Source organism: Gymnoscopelus microlampas (assembly GCF_963454915.1).
Source record: "Gymnoscopelus microlampas genome assembly, chromosome: 2".
NCBI lineage: Eukaryota > Metazoa > Chordata > Actinopteri > Myctophiformes > Myctophidae > Gymnoscopelus > Gymnoscopelus microlampas.
The window spans coordinates 1,821,578-1,840,807 of record NC_139939.1 but is presented as its reverse complement, the minus strand read 5'-3'; the positions used below and the strand labels follow the sequence as shown (position 1 = coordinate 1,840,807).

At 42.3% G+C, this 19,230-nt stretch overlaps 1 protein-coding gene across 1 annotated transcript; it reads left to right on the top strand.

Moving 5' to 3' along the window:
- Window positions 1-3,732: 3,732 nt before the first annotated feature.
- On the top strand, window positions 3,733-17,217 carry LOC311034489 (nuclear factor 7, brain-like; the record flags this gene model as incomplete). Its single annotated transcript, XM_084042369.1, has 2 exons — window positions 3,733-4,000; window positions 16,256-17,217. The coding sequence occupies 2 exons, from the start codon at window positions 3,733-3,735 to the stop codon at window positions 17,215-17,217; spliced, it is 1,230 nt and encodes a 409-aa protein (XP_083898495.1).
- Window positions 17,218-19,230: the final 2,013 nt, after the last annotated feature.

Below are 19,230 nucleotides of genomic sequence, written 5' to 3'. Positions count from 1 at the left end.
AGCAGCTTTAAGAGGGTTGATCTATTATTGAGGAACTTGTACACTCTAAGCTTACTCAGGTCAAAATCCTCCTGGTGGTCCGCTTTGGATGTATATACAGCAATTGTGAGGTCTTGTGCCTGATTGATGGACGTCATCTGAGAGGGAATCATAAGAGTTTTCACCAAACTCCTCAAGTGCAGAGATCCAGACGCATGATGGCCTTGAACCATGCCTTCTTCCCAGTGAAGAAGGGATAGCTGGTGCTACAGTATCTCTGCCACTTAAACTATGGATAAAGGGCAGGGCACGACACTGTGCGAGCCCCAGTGCTGATACCATTTGATGGATAGGACGGTATGAATTTTGCTCTGTTCTCACCCACAGCTCTGGAAGGCATCTGAGATGGGTTGCTGCATAGTAAAGGCACATGATGATGATGTCTGTGTCATTGGCATGGATGACAACTCTGTCAACTTTGTCATTCTGGACACTGTACAGGGTGTGGAGTATTATTCTTATATCAGCCTCCTGTTGTGTGGATTCTAGTGCAGGGACATCTTCAATAGACCCCTCTTTGATCACCACACTCCTTGTCTCTTCTTTAAACCCCCCACCCAGGTAAAGATGTGTTGGACCAAGGGCCGACTTAAGTTTCACATTTTCACACCATTCGTCACAGAGGAAACTCAATAGGTTTGCCTTGTTAGCTGACACAGCAAAAAACTCCTGAGGATCTGGAGCTGTGTAATGCATACTGACTTCATATTCTTTGGTAGGTTTTGGTCAAGCATACAGTATCTGTGTTCTTGCTCAGCTGTCTTAAGACTAGGTCCACTGTACCGGTCAAAACAGAAGTGAATGATCTCTGTGCCAGCAGGCACATCATTCAACAGCAGACGTTGGTATAATTCAGCGATTGTTCCAAATGCTTCACCTTTCAGGAACGACCAATGGCGCATGGCATACATGGCATCAATAACTACTGCTGTTTTTATGTCTTCTGTAGGCAGGTCAGGGATGCATGCAACTTTGGTCTCCTCTTTCAGGACCTTAACAAGGCTTGCCTTGGTACCTGTTCTCATCCTGCCATCTTCCTGGAAGAGGGAAGGGGGGAAGTCACTGCACTCGTGGTTGCCTATAAAGTCAACAAGGTTGAGTTCTCCACCACTGGCTATGATTTGGGTCATGCGCAGGAGGGCAGTAATTTCATTGCTCTTGCAGGTGCTGAGGTTTTCCCCTTAGATTTTGTGTTTTGAGTGTAGAAAGTGTTAAGCTTCATTATGCTTGTCTTCTTCTGTTCACTGGACAGTGACTCACACAGTGCCTTCAGACCCAGTTCTTTCACACTCATCAAGTCGTCCTTGACTGTGGAATCAGCACACTGTCCTGTAGATATGTTGATCATGGATGATGTGCTCACTGTAAATGGGCTAGTCTCCACTGCTGCCTTGACTACCATCTCTGCATCCCGGATTACACGACTCTGACATATAAATTAAAGCTCAAACTGACCAAATGTGTTCATATTATATTATTACTTAAAAGCAGACTTTTTGCCATAACAGTCAGCTGTCACTGTAAAAGTCATAGTAAAACTCATTTTCGCGTGGCGTCCATCTTGGAAATATGCAAATGAAAGGTCCAGACACACCCAATCATAAAGATAAGTATTCCATTGAGTTTCCCATGCTCTGAAACCATGAAATAGACACCAAGTTTTTATTTCTAGCCCATCTGGTTCAAAAGTTATTGCCAAAGCTATTTTCTGATAATATTGAGGCGGCCATATTGGATTTCCAGCAGCAAGGTGACCGGGTTGTCCATATAGGTTGTGATCCTACTGGGTCATAGATATTATTTCTGGTGGCCAACCTTTTATGGCAGGGCAAATGCAGCATACCCCCCTTTGCCCCCTGGGTATATACGTTTTTAGATGTCGGCCATCTTGAATTTCGGAGTCAAAACGAGGTCTTACAATTAAAATTGTGTCAGAATTGGAATCCTCATGGTTGACTTGTATGGAAAAGTGCCTTCATACATGATTCTAGGTCATTCAGATCAAAAGTTAATTTTTAGAGATGGCGCCGGGCGCCATTTTGAATTTGGCTGTCTAGCAAAAAATGCCGGGATTTTTGGGAGGGACCTGGGGGCTAAATCTTTTCTAAAGGGTCCATAGAGGTCAAATCAATCGTCAAAACGTACTTGCCAAAGGATGGTCACAGAACCTCACTTTCGGACCCTACTAATACAAAGATTACAGTTAGACAGTCAAAAACACCCTGTTACTCTCATGGTTGCACCCCAGCTATATTCCTACTTTCTTCCCCCATAAGTGCAGATGTTCTGTGCAAAGTTTCATGTCAGTAGAATAACGAATGTGGGTTTAGCACCTGTTTTTTTGGAAAGAGGTCCTGGCGCTGGCGGCCATGTTGAATTTCTCAATTTTGAGGCCTTAATTGACATTTTTGCGCTGGGTATACAGCAGATTTGGATTCAGCACCCCTTAATACCCCTAGAAATGTTGTATACCAAAAATAAACACGAAATGCCTTCGGGGTTATGCTTCTCTGAAAATTGACCCTGTCTAATAGAACAGTTTTGTACTTTTGGGATACAAGTGAATCAATGAGTGACATAAGTTTAAGCCAAAAAATATAGTTTATTTTATTTATCAAGGTGGTATTAAACAGACCACCAGATCAGTGCATGTTTTACCATAAAGTGCAAAAAAGCAATTTTCGGAATATATTCAGAGATTCAGGTAGCCTATATAAATTCAAATACCTTCTGTAAACTCATCTTTCAACTATATTTCAGAATAGTGGAAACATTGACCATTAGAAGAAATAAAAATGAAGAAGTCATGATTGACCTTATTGTCCCATATCCTGTATGAACAAACCAGACTAACAAAAACAAAACTCTCTGTTGCTTCATAACACTGTTGCTTCATAGTCCATAACACTAAGTTACTTTGCTGATTCACCAACAATTTAGTTAGTCCATATTGATTTAAAAAAAAAAATACAAAATAAAATAGACCCCTTCAGTCCAACTCTCCCTCAATATCCTTGGCCAAAATAATAAACAGACCAGCAGTTCAACATAAAGTGGTCGAGTGTGGGTTGGGTGTGGGTCCTCTGTCAAGCCCCCAGAGCCGCGGTAGAACAGTGAAGCGACCGTCGCTTCACTGTTTTCCACACATGTTCATGATTTTTAAAAAAATAGCAGATCTACAAGCTCATAGCGCGCCACTCGGTGCCGTGCTATGAGCTTGTAGATCTGCTATTTTTGAATAGCCAAAGAAATCTAAAATGACAGAGATGCATCCCCGGATTGGATGGGCTAACAGAGAATTTCTACATTGTAGTAGTCCTATTGCTACTTTTAGTTATAAAACAACCACACCACTGTCTGATATGTACTGGTTGAACCGGTCCACCATGTTTCTACTCATGGTTGTGCTCATCCAGCTGTGGTGATGCTCACCCTTCTGGTTGTGCTAGTGGTCCATATGCTTACCGGTCCAACCTGTCAAACAGGCTGATGATCTGCCCACTGTTGGCTACCTGTACTCCCTGGTCTCCTACTGGAACACTTCCTTTACACATGGATGCTAGAACACCTTAGAAGGGCAGATGTACATAGAAAGCGCAGTCTGTTTGACGTTAAACTTAACTGCTCGACACGTCTGCCGTGTTTAATCGCAATTAACATTCTCAGAAGTTGTCTGGGACATTTATTTCGGACATGGCCGCTAAAACGGCGAGTAATGCAATCGTAGATGCACTTTCTGATCTGAGCAAGTTCAAGCTGGAGCAATTCCGTAGTGCTCTGTATAATCCCAGAGAAGGAGGGCCGCGCATTTATCGAAGCGCAGTTGAGGATAAGAGTATCATAGAGATTACAGATACATTAGTTCAAACTTTCCTTGCGGCCGGCGCCGTTAAGGTAACGGTGGATATTTTGAATGACATCAACTGCTTCAAAGTCGCAGCGGAACTAAAGCAATCGACAGGTACGTTTTTTTTATATCAAACTAGAATAGGCTCTATTCACAGCAGCCATATTGTAAGACATTCACAGGTGTTACCAATGATACTAATGAAGGCTCTGTTCCATTCTGGTCAGACGGAGTCAGGGTGCTGATATTCTGCATGTTGGCTCACTGGAAACACTCCCAAATGGCCCTTTACGGGTGTGTAACTCTGAGAGTTATGGGGGTCGTGGAAATCTGAAATTCAAAAATCTGAGAACCACTGTGCTACACTAAATGGAACAGAGCCTTCATTAGTATCACTGGTAACACCTGTGAAGGAAGTGATAATATGGCTGCTGTGCATAGAGCCTATTGTCACCATCATTTACATGTGTGGGCACCCAGGGCAGGAATTTCAGGAAGGCCACGAAGGCCATGGCCGTCGTTGCCCCTCAGTTTGGCCTTGTGCCCCTCAAAAAAATGGGAGGCATGCGTTAATCCGACAGACCTTTTCTCCGACTATGTGGCATCCGCGTGCGGTTAGGGTTAGGGTGCGGGTTTGGTTCGGGTTTACTGTTTAATGTCGGAGCACTGCGCTGTCGGAGGAATGCGCTGTCGGACTAACGTACTGCACCCAAAAAAATGACATGCCCTGAGGCCTTAATGCCACAGCTGACTGTACCACTTTCTCCTCTGTCGCTTTCTTGTCAATATGTAGACACCAGTGTCTCTTTCTTGTCATGAAGACACCAGTGCGGTGGCGTGCACAGACATTTTGAGGGGCAGGTGCTCAAGTTTTAAAAAAAGGGCACCTTGCGCGGCGCACGGAACCGCCGGCTGCCATAGTGTGAGATTTATAGAAGAAAATTGCAATGCACATTTTGGGGAATTGTTAATACTAGCTCGCGTCTAGCCCGCCGCCACGCCCACGTAGCGCCCACGGCCACTTGGCAGCGCATATAAGTGGCATAGCGTCATGAGGGCCAGTGGGGCCGTGGCTCGGTCAGTGAAGACCCTGTAGCGCGGATGATATGTGGCATAGAGGGGCAGATTTTAAATCTCCAGAGGAAACATCCGTGGGCTACCATTGGTTCAGCGATGTGTGCGGGCGCCCTGCGGGCCCTCCTCCTCCACCAATGTGCAGTATTGAGAGCCCTGACGTCACAACATTTGGAGCGATGGGCACTGCACTCTGGTTGGTTAGGGTACACCTAGGGCCCAGGTAGAACCCAGTTAAAGCCTGCATGGGCAAACCCAGTTAGGACCCGCCTTGGTCCCACATAAACGTGGCTAGTTGGGGCCCACCTAAGGGCCAGGTAGAAGCGACTTATAGCCCGCATGGGCATCGCAGTTAAGACCCACCTCGGCCCCACATAGAATTGCCTAGGTGGGGCCCACCTAAGGGCCAGGTAGAGTCGGTGGGGACCCCCCACAGGCTAATGTTAAAATGGTAGCACTTGTTCCTCAACATAGTGTGAATGTGCGTGCAAAGTTGACCACAATCGGACGCTGCATTCATGATTTGCGGCATTTTGTGCAAACTTTAGATGTGAATCTTAGCCAATCGGGATGGAATATGAAAGATTAAACAGATCCGTCTTGATGACATGACTATAGAGATCATGTGTACCGATTTGCGTGAAATGTAGATAAAATCGGAAGGAGTAATGTAAAGAAATATGTTGTACATAAGGCGGCCTCCTGGTGGAGCTATAAAAGGTAGATGTGAGAAATGCAGGGGAAAGGTTTTTCCTTGACCTCTAGAGAGTGCACATACAAAGTTGTACACAGATTGGTGCAGGTATAGGTAAAAACACAAATCGGACTGTTATAGCGCCACCATGAGGCTGATTAGAAAAATCTCAAGTGGAATTTCTTGCTCGGCATAGTGGGAATGTGGGTGCAAATTTGCACGGAAAGTGCATGCTGTGTTCATAATTTGAGGCATTTCGGTGAAAACGGAGCAGTCCTGGAAACTTTGGAAGCCATTTTTAGTCAATCAGGATGGAAAATGAGAAATCTGAAGTACCGTGTTTTTTTAAATGACTATAGAGATACTGTGTATCGATTTGCGTGATGTTAGGACAAAATATGTAGCAGTACTGTGAGAAAATGTGTTTTGCAAAAAGCGGCCTCCTGGTGGCACTATAACAGGGCCATGTGAAAGAAATGGGGCAGAGGTTCTGAATTGGCATCCAGGGAGTGTGTGTGCACAGTTGCGCTGCGATCAAGCCAACGATGCGGGAGATTAGCTATCCACAGACCGTCGGACGGACAGGGGGTAAAACATACTCTCGCGCCATCCCTTTCGGCCTGGCGGAGACAATGAAAAAGCTAAAGTAAAGGAAAATACCTTTACTGCAACAAAAGTAGTCAACAAACTATACTATAAAACATTGGCCACATTGTCAAAAATTTTAAGAAAGAGGCAAACATGTTGAAAATAGACGATCTACAAGCTTACAACGCCTCTCAACGTGAGGCGTTGTGAGCTTGTAGATCTGCTATTTTCACAATATTGACTTGTGGAACGGAGTCAAACAAAATTGGGGGGGTCCCCAGTTCAAATGTGATTATTTTGGGGGGGTAGCCACTGCCCTAATCGGACCGAAATGATCTGAAATTACTACATGACCATAATGCAGCCTAAACGTGCGTTGCACGGGGCGGTCCTGCCATTACGTTAGTTACTGGAGTAAGTTGCTGTGGAGCTACACCAGAAGACACACACAACATACACCATCTACAATGGACTAACGGAGCAGCAATAATAACAGTTACCGCACGAACGTGCATTGTTGACAAAGTGATTGCACAACCGCTGCAGGCATGACAACCACGTTAGCGTTAGCTACGGCAACTATCACAGCGCCCTGTCCGTCGTCGCTGCGACTGACTCTGATGGCTACAGCCATAGATATATAAACACTACAGCAAGCTCTCTGAGATGCCATTGTCTGGGAACTGCTCTTAGCGTGACACGACCAATGAGAGTGAGCGCTTTCGTTGTTGCTAAGATACGGTGCATGGCACACGGCGTCTCTGCCCCATAGCTTGTAGATCTCACACATGATTGGCGTAGGCTGCGTTGCCGTCGACGCTGATTGGCTGCATGTTGCTGTGACGTTGAAATGGGGTGCCAGGTCTGCTTTGTGTGTAAGCGATTTTGGGCTCATTTGGGCGCGCTTTTGGACTGTTTTCCATAGAGCACGGCAGGGCTTGTTTCTGTCCCGTGACGGATGTGGCAAAGAAGGTGCAAAACGAACCATCCGGAAGTAAAGTGCGAGATGAAATATATAGCACTTTTTGATTATTAGAGAAGGAGACAGATGTGAAGGTGGAAAATGGAATGTAGGAGGTTATATATTTTTTCATGAGCGATTTTTGTAGCAAGTTGTGAGTGAATTGGGCCACTCCTGTGGGCGGGGGGCTGAATAGAACCATTGGGGTTTGGGAAGGAGACGCTCTCTGTTTGAGTGGTAGAGATATTAGAAGCTTTTAATCCAGAATTGATCGATGTCACCATGGGCTACATACTGTAAACCAGGGGTCTTCAACGTTTTCAGGCCAAGGACCCCCTAGCTGAGAGAGGGATGAAGCAGTGACCCCCTCTTTATTGTATAAAGTTGTGTTTAAGATTATACTTTTTTTTGTTTACTTGGCGAGGCGTTGTGGGCTTGTAGATCTGCTATTTTTGGCTAAAGTTCTCCTCAGAAAAGGGATGCTAGGTTTCGAGTGGTTATGGTAAAAAGAAAAATCATATCACATACAGATTTGGTGGACCCCCTGTAGTAACTCTGAGGACCCCCTAGGGGTGTAAACTGAAAAAAAAAAGTATTTTTCTTCTTTTTTTCAAAAGGGCACTTCTGGTCAAGAGGGCAAAGGGCAGGTGCTAGCACCACCTAGAGTCTATCTGTGCACGTCCCTGCACCAGTGTCTCTTTCTTGTCAATATGTAGACACCAGTGTGTCTTTATTGTCAGTGTGTAGACACCAGTGTCTCTTTCTTGTCAATATGTAGACACCAGTGTCTCTTTCTTGTCAATATGTAGAGACCAGTGTCTCTTTCTTGTCAATATGTAGGCACCAGTGTCTCTTTCTTGTCAATATGTATACCAGTGTCTCTTTCTTGTCAATATGTATACCAGTGTCTCTTTCTTGTCAATGTGTAGACACCAGTGTCTCTTTATTGTCAATATGTAGACACCAGTGTCTCGTTCTTGTCAATATGTAGACACCAGTGTCTCTTTTGTGTCAATATGTAGACACCAGTGTCTCTTTATTGTCAATATGTAGACACCAGTGTCTCTTTCGTGTCAATATGTAGACACCAGTGTCTCTTTATTGTCATGTAGAAACCAGTGTCTCTTTATTGTCATGTAGAAACCAGTGTCTTTTGTTGAGATTCTGAATTCTGAACTCCCATCTTTAAACCAATCCAGTGACTTTTATTGGTGCAAGGCTGAGCATGGATTCATTTGTAAATACCACAATTTATTTATTTCACTGCAGATAGTCTACATATTATAACCCTTAAATTCAATGTATTATGTCAAAGGACATAAAGGACTAAAATCTTGTTTAATTTGATGGCCTTGTGGCCTCAAAACATGGACAACACCAAAGGCCAAGTGGCCATGACCCTAAAAGGACAACATTCCAGGCCTGGTGTGCACAGATCAAATGTCTACATTTTACATCATATGCCACTTTGACGTTGGTACCCCAACAAAAGTGTTTGCATTCAGCTGTGACTGTGTCAGTATAACTGTGTTCAACAACTTAACATCTTGACATGGTATTTCCAACTTTACAAAGTCATACTAACTCTTTCTCCTGAAGTGTAGTGTGTAGTTACATGTAGTTACATACTGACTGTGTTCCAGAGAGTTCCTACTCATTGGGTAATTACCATCATAATAATGACCAAAACATTTCCTTTAATTAATGAATTTAACTACGATTGTGGTGCTATCATTCACTGTGTTAAGCAACTTAAAAGTTAATCTCCAACTTTAATAGGCCATATTAGGCCATGTATTTGTTTTTCTTTTATGTGTGTGTGTGTGTGTGTGTGTGTGTGTGTGTGTGTGTGTGTGTGTGTGTGTGTGTGTGTGTGTGTGTGTGTGTGTGTGTGTGTGCGTGCGTGCGTGCGTGCGTATGTATGTTTATAGTGGTGTAAAGCAACTAAGTACATTTACTGAAGTACTGTACTTAAGTACACGTTTGCAGAATGTTTACTTATTTTTTTTACTATTATTATTATTATTATTTCCCATTTTCAATACTTTTACTTCTACTACACTACATCTCAGAGGCAAATAGTGTACTTTTACTCCACTGCAATTATTTGACAGCTTAGTTACTTTGCTGATTTAGATTATTATCACAAGACATACATTAACCACTACAGCCCTATATACATTTCGGCCATTTGAAAATAGCAAATCTACAAGCTCACAATGTAATTCGTATCGCGATGCATTGTGAGCTTGTAGATCTGCTATTTTCTAAAGATTTTGTATACATTTTGAAGTTTATGAGCACTTTATACTTTTGGTACTTTAAGTACATTTTGATACCAATACTTATTGATACTTTTACTTGAGTAAAATTAGAGTACTAATTAGAGTACTGTTCCCACCACTGTACAGTATGTATGTAATTATTATGCTTTTCTCAGACACACACACAGCAAATGGTCTGGCTAGCTGGGATTCGAACCGGGGACCAGCTGAAGACAGCACAGTCAGTCTGCAGGTGGCCTCTCCACGTGAGAAAAAGGGTCCGCCGTTGCCAAGGAGGATCAGCAGCAAAACGCTAATACCATGTATGTTATTTCATTCACACACTTGTATATAATGCAGTAAACACATTGTGTGGGTAAAATGACATGGAATGTGATGGCAGGACTGAGCTCATTACAATCTGTACTTGATGCATACAGTATGCTAAAAAAAATGTTTTAGTTTAGACGTGGTAATATTGGACCACATAAAGCTGTCAGACTGATAGCAGAATAGTTTGAGTAACAGAACTCAAAGCATTACAGAGTGGTGGAGCAAATGCAGCTGTCATAGCAACATTGATAGAAGAAGATATATTATTTAATGTAACAAAAGTACAATAATAATACAATATACTCTATGTGTTTACTGTAGCTACAGAGACCGACACAGCATGGCACGATGACGCTATGGATTCACAACATCACGGTAGGCTATTTGAGAATATTTTGAATATTTTGAATAGCCAACGTATAAATGGATGAAGTGGTTAAAATGATTGTGATGCTGTATGAACACATTTTGCTGGGGACCCCCTGGAACCCCCCCAAGGACCCCTGGGGGTCCCCGGACCCCACTTTGAGAACCAATGATATAGAGAACTATATATAGAGAGAATTACAGCAATCGTTTCACATTGGGGTGGCCAAGTGTATGTGCATTGTGAAGCTGTCTGCCGAGGCAGGCTCTTGTGTACAACCAAACCTTTGGACTTTGTAGATAACGGGAGGTCCAAGGGTCCCCTAATCCCAAACCGCAAAGTATGTGGGTAAAATAGCAATTGTGTGTCTCACACCTCATTTTAATATTAGCCACAAAGTCGGCAGTCGACTTAACTTTTGCTATTTTTAGAAACATCATTTGCTTCTTGGGGTCCCTATTACAAAATATTTTGAGATGGGGGTCTGTGGCCAAATACATATAATTTTGGGGGTCCTTGACATGAAAAAGTTTGAGAACCACTGATATAGAAACATACGTTTTTCAAAAAACTGTATGATTTAGATTTTAGAAGACATTAAGTAGAATCCCCAGAAGCAAAGATTTGAGTTACAAATGTTTACCTTAAAAAATGTATATATATTCAAAGATTTGCACAAACGTTCACGATTTTTAAAAAATAGCGGGTTTACAAGCTCGTAGCACGGCACCCGCTTGTAGATCTGCTATTTTTGAATAGCCAAATAAATAAACAAATAACACAGATCCTTTCCCGGTCTAAATGGGTTCATTTGCACATAGCGGGTAGCACCTTCTCACGGATGATATGGCCCATGCCCAAATATGGAGATGACCAATGTCACAGTAGTTCACTCTTTAGCGGGTATATTGCTGAGGAACCAAGAACGTATAGGGTCCACTGTGAAGTCCATCAGATGAGTGGTTTTCCAGAACTGCCTCATGTCTCACATGTCTATGATTTAATATATAATATATAATATATTAATATATAAATACATTATTATTCAGTATTCATCATTTGAATGTTGTTATTTATTGCAGCTCAATCCAAAGGAGAGGCTGGACCTGACCCAGGTGAGTGCTGTTTAAAGTTTGTTGACTCTAAATAGAGACATTTTATTATAGGCCATTAGGTTATGTATTTGTTTTGTTTTTTATATGTATTTATGGCATTTTTATTCTTTTCCCAGACATACACACAACAAATGGTCTGGCTGTCTTGAATTCGAACCGGGGATCGGCTGTTGAAGCCACAGACAGTGTGCAGGTGGCCTCTCCACCTAAGAAGAAGGGTTCAAGTTTGGCAAGGAGGATCCGCAGCCTTTCGCTAAAACCAAAACCATGTATGTTGTTTCATGCACACACTCGTATATATCTGCTGTCGGGCAGAAACCAGCTACTGTATGTCCAAGATATTAACTTTTCAGGAAATGAAAAGAACAACAACATGTTTTTAGAATAACACAATACTGCTACAGTTAGGAGGTTTTTTTTTTTTTTTTTTTTCAATGTCTTTTTATTTGAGAAATCGCAGGGTACAGCAAATACTTTCCCCACAGCATTTCACAATCATCCCATTCCTTAGTCCCTCCCCCCCACCCCATTAACAAACAGAAATAAATATACTGGCAAATTTCACGCAAATCGGTGCACATGATCTCTATAGTCATGTGATCAAGACGGATCTGTTTGATTTATCATATTCCATCCTGATTGGCTAAGATTGACATCTAAAGTTTGCAGGAGTGGCCCGTTTTGAACTAAATGCCGCAAATCATGAACGCTGCATCTGATTGCGTCGAAACTTTGCGCTCGGATTTGCACTACGTTGAGGAACAAATGCCACACGTAATATTGCCCTATTATAGCGCCACCAGGAGGCCACTTTTTGCGCAATTCTTTTTTTATATTACTCCTATACAAATGTTGTCCAAACATCACGCAAATCGGTACACCTTATCTCTATAGTCAAGTGATCAAGACGGCTCCGTCCATTCCAAAAATTGCTGGCCCAATATCACCTAACTGACCTGTCGGAGACCTGTGCTCCGAGGAGCACTTTTTCTAGTTTGAATCTGTACTGTACGGTGTATATGTGCTGAAAATATGTTTTTAGTTCAGGTGTGGCAATATTGACGCTATCAGCCTATGATAGCAGCATTATTTGAGAATAACAGAACTCAAAGCGTTACAGAGTGGTGGAGCAAATGCAACTGTCATGTCAACATTGGATGGCAAAAGTTATATTATTTCATGTAACAATGTTACATAATGCTGTTCTGCACAGCACAATGAATAGAAGTACAATTTGTTATACTTTTACTTTATAATCTTTCATACTTTACTTCTACTATCTATCTAGATTGTGTTATACTTATACTCCACAACAACTCAGAGACAAATATTGTACCTTTTACTCCACTATAATTATTTGACAGCTTTAGATGTTACTTTGCAGATTTAGATTATTCATACATTCAACAATTAAGCCCTATTGTAATCTATCCATCTATGTGTTTACTTTAGCTACAGAGACGGACACAGCATGGCACGATGACGCTATGGATTCACAACATCACGGTAGGCTATTAGAGAATATGTATCAGCTGCATGAAGATGAGTCTTTCCTCACAGATGATCGGTATTTTGGAGAGTGCATGTGACAGAGCTGTCCAAGAGCTCTCCAAAATGTGTGCGCGCGGATGCTTCATTTCCTACCTGCATTTCCTCACTGTTAGAGCTGCTCTGATATACAGTATCTGAACTAAAAGCTCACAACACATTGTTGCAGATCAGATATTTTTGGTGTGCAGGCACGCAACTACTGTAAAAGAGGCACCCATTTCTGGGAGTGTGCCAAAGACTTCTTTTTCAACCTCTATTGAGTGGTAATCAAATCATAATTGATACATCGAATTAACATCATCATAGACCAGGGGTCTTCAACATTTTAGCAATCGGTTGACAATAGGCTCTATTCACAGCAGCCACATTATCACTTCCTTCACAGGTGTTACCAATGATACTAATGAAGGCTCTGTTCCATTTAGTGTAGCACAGTGGTTTCCACGACCCCCAGAACTCTGAGAGTGTACACATGTAACTAAATGGACCCGTAAGGGTCCATTTGGTTACATTTGTACACTCTCAGAGTTACACACGTAAGGGGCCATTTGGAAGGTTGCCAGTGAGCCAACATGCACAATATCAGCACCCTGACTCTGTTTGACCAGAATGGAACAGAGCCTTCATTAGTATCATTGGTAACACCTGTGAATGTCTTCATAATATGGCTGCTGTAAATAGAGCCTATTGGGTGCGGTGTGGGTTAATTAAACTGTGACCTGCCGAGGCACGCTCTTGTATACAACCAAACATTTGTATTGCCCTTTGCGGATATTGTGGATAACGAATAAGTCCAAAGGTCCTATTATCCCAAACCGCAAAGTCTGTGGGTAAAATAGCAATAGGCTCTATGCACAGCAGCCATATTGGGAATGAATTGGGCCCCTTCCTTACTTCCTTCACAGGTGTTACCAATGATACTAATAAAGGCTCTGTTCCATTTAGTGTGGTTGTCTTATTTTCAAGGACCCCCATAACTCTGAGAGTGTACAAATGGAACCAAATGGACCCGTAAGGGTCCATTTGGTTCCATTTGTACACTCTCAGAGTTACACACCCACCATAAGGGGCCATTTGGGAACCAAAATGGAGTGTTTCTAGTGAGCCAACATGCACGATATCAGCACCCTGCTTCTGGGGGGTCCCTGGGATGACATATTTTGAGATGGGGGTCCGTGGCCAAATACATAACATTTTGGGTGGTCCTTGACATGAAAAACATTTGAGAACCACTGATATTATAGCAAAAAGTGTTTTTAAAAAACTGTTAGGATTTAGAAGACATTTGTAGAATCCCCAGAAGCAAAGATTTGAGTTACAAATGTTCGCTTTAAAAATGTTTATATATTGAAAGATTTGCACACATTTTCAAGATGTTTCAAAAATAGCAGATCTACAAGCTCATACAGTATGTGTGGCACTCAGTGCCGCGCTATGAGCTTGTATATCTGCTATTTTTGAATAGCCAATTTTTTTTTGGAAATGACACAGATGCGTTCCCGGTCTTAAAGGGTTAACATTGTCACACATGCTCATATTAGGTTACGATCAGTTCACATTAATAATGGTCACTTTGTCACTGTTGTGTGTCTCCAGATTCATCGATGGATCCAGGCCCATCTATTCATCGCATGGATTTGACTCGGCACTCTGGTAAACAAAGCGAAAATAGCCGATCCACATGCTCACAGATCTGTTATTTTCACAATGTGTGAACTTAAAAAATAACAACTAGATGTTCCCAAAACATGACAAGTCACCAACTGTTAACATTGAAATGCCAAAAGGCCCTAGGCAATTTTTTAGACTATAATTAACCAAAAATGTTTTTGTGCAACACATTAAAAACCTGGACTACCTGCAAACAGGCACACACTACTGTAAAGCTCATATTGGTGGCCTATCAACATATGTGACTCTAGATACTGTTTTAATCTTCAAATCGGCACTCTGTCCAGATGTTCCAGTTGTTTTGTGACCTGACAAAACATCTGGATGGGATTCTGCTACTGATGCCGTTGGGTCACCAATTTCGGTGTACAGTAACTAGCAACCAACAGTTGGACTGAGTTGAAATTGCACAAAAATTAAGACAGTCGTAATGCGGGGTGTTGGGCAATGTTGTCATGTATATATGTTTGTATTATTTGTTGCTGTCCGGCAGGAACCAGCTAACTCCATTGTTCCGCTTTTGCATTTTTTTCCATAAAGCAGTGCTATTGAACACCCTTTACATCTGTGTGTAGGTAAAAAACAATAGTGAACAAATGAAAAGTGTTAAAAAGTGCTTCTGACAAAAGCAGCTAACTCCATTGGATCCTCAGACTTTCTGCTAAACCAGCTAACTCCAGCAAAGGGGGGTGGAGTTAGCTGGTTTAGCTGACTCCAGGCTCCACCCCTTTTGACCTCCAACCTCATTGTGAGCTTGGAGGTCCATTTAGCTGTTCTTATCAATGATGAACAAAACCTCCTAACTCCATTTTTGTTTTGTTTTTTTCATTTCCTGAAAAATGAACATTTTGGAGTTAGCTGGTTCCTGCCGTATATTATACTGTCTGACACGGCACTATATCTCTCTGCCTGTCTTTCTCTGTCCCTATCCATGTACTGAGCATTATTATAATGTTCCCCAATAAAAACAGCACTGCCACTGCTTCACAAGGATAGGCCTATGTTGATGTAACTATGAGATTTAGAGAAACATCTATTTTCTACTTAATTTTATCAACTACTATGCAAGATAGTTGAACACCTGCAGCCGAAGGGAGGAGCAAATTGGGATATGTAGATCCCATATGCCGGACAGACAGCTTGCTCCCAATTGGCTAAGCCCAATGCAGTTGCACATCCCATAGTCTGGAGAGACAATGGGTCTGAGATTATAAATCATCTGTAAAAAAAAATATATATATATATATATATATATATATATATATATATATATATATATATATATATATATATATATATATATATATATATATATATAATAATGATCAGGCAATGGATTTCTTGGTCTGCTGGCAGTGTGCACAAGAGCTATGATGCTGTCTAGTAGTTTGTGAGATTAGCTGTGAACACACTAATACACACACACACACACACACACACACACACACACACACACACACACACACACACACACACACACACACACACACACACACACACACACACACACACACACACACACACACTGGAGATCATGAAAGATTAATTGAAGGGCTGTTGAACCAACAACCTATAGTACAAATTACTTTTTTTTTAAATCATCCTCTATTGAAGATTAACCAATCATACTTTAGACAACCTCAGCCTACTCGCACGTGTAGTTTCAAACTTTAGCCACTGCCACTCTGACACCCACTCACTCCAGGTGTGATTCGTATTTATGTTGCTCTTTATGATTCTTTCTTCCTCAGACATTCGGAGGAAGAATCTCAACTATCTTCAAGGCACGATGAACAGATACAAAGAAGTTGAACAGACATACAAAAAAGTTGTTAAACACAACAAGAAGCAGCTGGTGACCATAGAGAAGCAGATCAGAGCAGAGTTTGAAAAGTTCCACCAGTTCCTGAGAGAGGAAGAGGAACAGAGACTGGCAGCTCTGAGGGAGGAGGGGGAGCAGAAGGGGGAGACTGTTAGCAACAGGATGAAGACAATTCAGAAACAGATCTCTAATCTTTCTGAACGCATTTCTGCTGCAGAAAAAGAGCTGCTGAGAGCCAAAGATTCAAATATCAGAATCCAGTGTCGACTGCCAAAACCACAGCTGGCCTCGGGATTGCTGATAGATGTGGCCAAACACCTGGGAAATCTGACCTACGCAGTCTGGGAGAAGATGAAGGTCAAGCACACTCCTGTCATTCTGGACCCAAACACAGCACACCCTTATCTCTGTTTGTCTGAAGACATGACCATTGTGAGAGATACAGACACACTGCAGCAGCTTCCTGACAACCCAGAGAGGTTCACCAAGTATCCCAGCGTTCTGGGTTCAGAGGGTTTCAGTTCAGGAACACACAGCTGGGAGGTGGAGGTTGGAGACCATCCTCGATGGAATATAGGTTTGGCTAAAGAGTCTGTTGACAAGAAGGGAGAGAGAGATGCCACACCGCAATATGGAAAATGGTGTTTAGACCACAGCAGTAAGAGGTACACTAATGGGAGTGGAGAAACCATCACAGTGCAGAGGAATCCTCAGAGGATCAGAGTGCAGCTGGACTATGATGAGGGGGAGGTGTCCTTCTATGACACTAAAGACATGACTCACATCTACACTCATAATTCCATGTTCACAGAGAAACTGTTCCCATATTTCTATGTTGGACCAGCTAGTGATGCTTTTGAGATCAAAATCTGTCAAGTAATCAGTCTCTAAGAACCCACAGGGGTGTGCACAGTTGGCGGGAATCTTCGTGGACATGTTCAATTTCTCGCACTCCCTGGTCCCTGTAGGCGTAAAAATGTCCACCATTGTGCCCATTCCCAAACACCTGCCTGAACGACTGGAGACCGGTTGCCCTCACCCCGATAGGCTCTATGCACAGCAGCCATATTGGACAGAAATTGGGCCCCTTCCTTGCTTCCTTCACAGGTGTTACCAATGACACTAATGAAGGCTCTGTTCCATTTAGTGTAGCACAGTGGTTCTCAAACTTTTTGGGACCCCCATAACTCTGAGAGTGTACGAATGGATTTTACATTGTACACTCTCAGAGTTACACCCTCTCAAAGAACCATGAGGGTCCCTGGACCACACTTTGAGACCCACTAGTATTTCTAGTGAGCCCAACATTCACAACATCAGCACCCTGACTCTGTTTGACCAGAAGGGAACAGAGCCTTCATTAGTATCATTGGTAACACCTGTGAAGGAAGTCAGAAGAGGCCCAATTTTTCTCCAAAATGGCTGCTGTGCATAGAGCCTATAGTCAGCAAAAGCTTTGAAAGGCTGGTGAGAGATTACATCGGCTCCATGCTGCCTGCCTCGCTGGATCCCTGGCAGTTTGCATACGGTCTAAACAGATCTGCCCTTCACACTGTCCTCTCTCTCCTGCATGACAGACAGCTGAAGGACAAATTTGTACGCATGCTACAGCTCAGCACTATAGGGCGTAGCAGTGGTGGCCATGTTGTGGTGCCACAGATGGAAAGTTCATTAATGTTTCCCATGGAGATTTCCAAAAATATTTATATTAATACATTTTTAGGCTCCTGGTGAATCATGACCATACAACATTTGATTCTGTGTGAAAACATATTTGAATATGACATTATATTTTACTATTTTATTATTTCATACAGTACATAAACATGTAGTATATGCATGCTTACTAATTACTGTAATAACAAAAAGGAAATACATTAAATAAATATATGGAAAAGGAAGCTGCAGTTGAAACTTATACAAATGGGGGCGGGGGGGGGGGCACGGTGGCGCCTGCAGTAACTTCTTTGTCTCTTCTGGGCAGCCAATCACGGTCCTGCATTCACTGCTTGTGGTCCTTAATTCTCTGCTTGGGCGGCGAATCGCGGTCCTCCATTCACTGCTCGGGCGACCAATCACGGTCCTGCATTCACTGCTTGAGCAGCGGCCAATCACGGTCCTGGATTTACTGTTTCACTGACCAGTTAAATCTTTCCCCCAACTCCCGGACCCGCCCCCGTCATTCACTGCTTGAGCAGCGGCCAATCAAGGTCCTGGATTTACTGTTTCACTGACCAGTCAAATCTTTCCCCCAACTCCCAGACCCCATTCCTAGATGAGGAAGAAGGAGGAGCCCTGAGGAAACAGCAAAGATTACAGCAAGGATTAAATAAAAATAAAGATTGATTTGATTGATTTTTACACTTTGTCAGCATGTTCTTTTGTCATTCAATGGTATGTCATGATCTAGTAATTGTATTTGTATTCTATTAGAGAACAGCAAAAAACGATCATGTATGAGTTTATAGCCCTGAAACATGACTGTCATATCGTGACCGTCATGGATGAACTTCAAACTGGTAATTAAACTTTATCCCTTTTTGGTCCGTACATCTACATAAACGTTCATATTCCAAATATAAAGTGCTTACCCCATGGCTACGGATTTTACAATTATGTACGTTTCCTCAGAAGTACCCGAATATTCTGAATCGTTAAATAAAAAGCATTTTAATCCGATTGGTGGCCATTTCCCCCGTATTTTCTTATGCTTTCAACTACGTGACCATATCGGCTGGGAGGTGTATTGCACTCTGGTACATTATAACTATGAGAAAATGGCCGGCGATCGGATATTTTAATCCGATCGGTGGCTTTTTATTGAACAATACGGAAAATACGGCTACTTATTGAGGGCCCGTACATAATTGTAACATGTGTGGCCATGAGCTAAGCACTTTATTT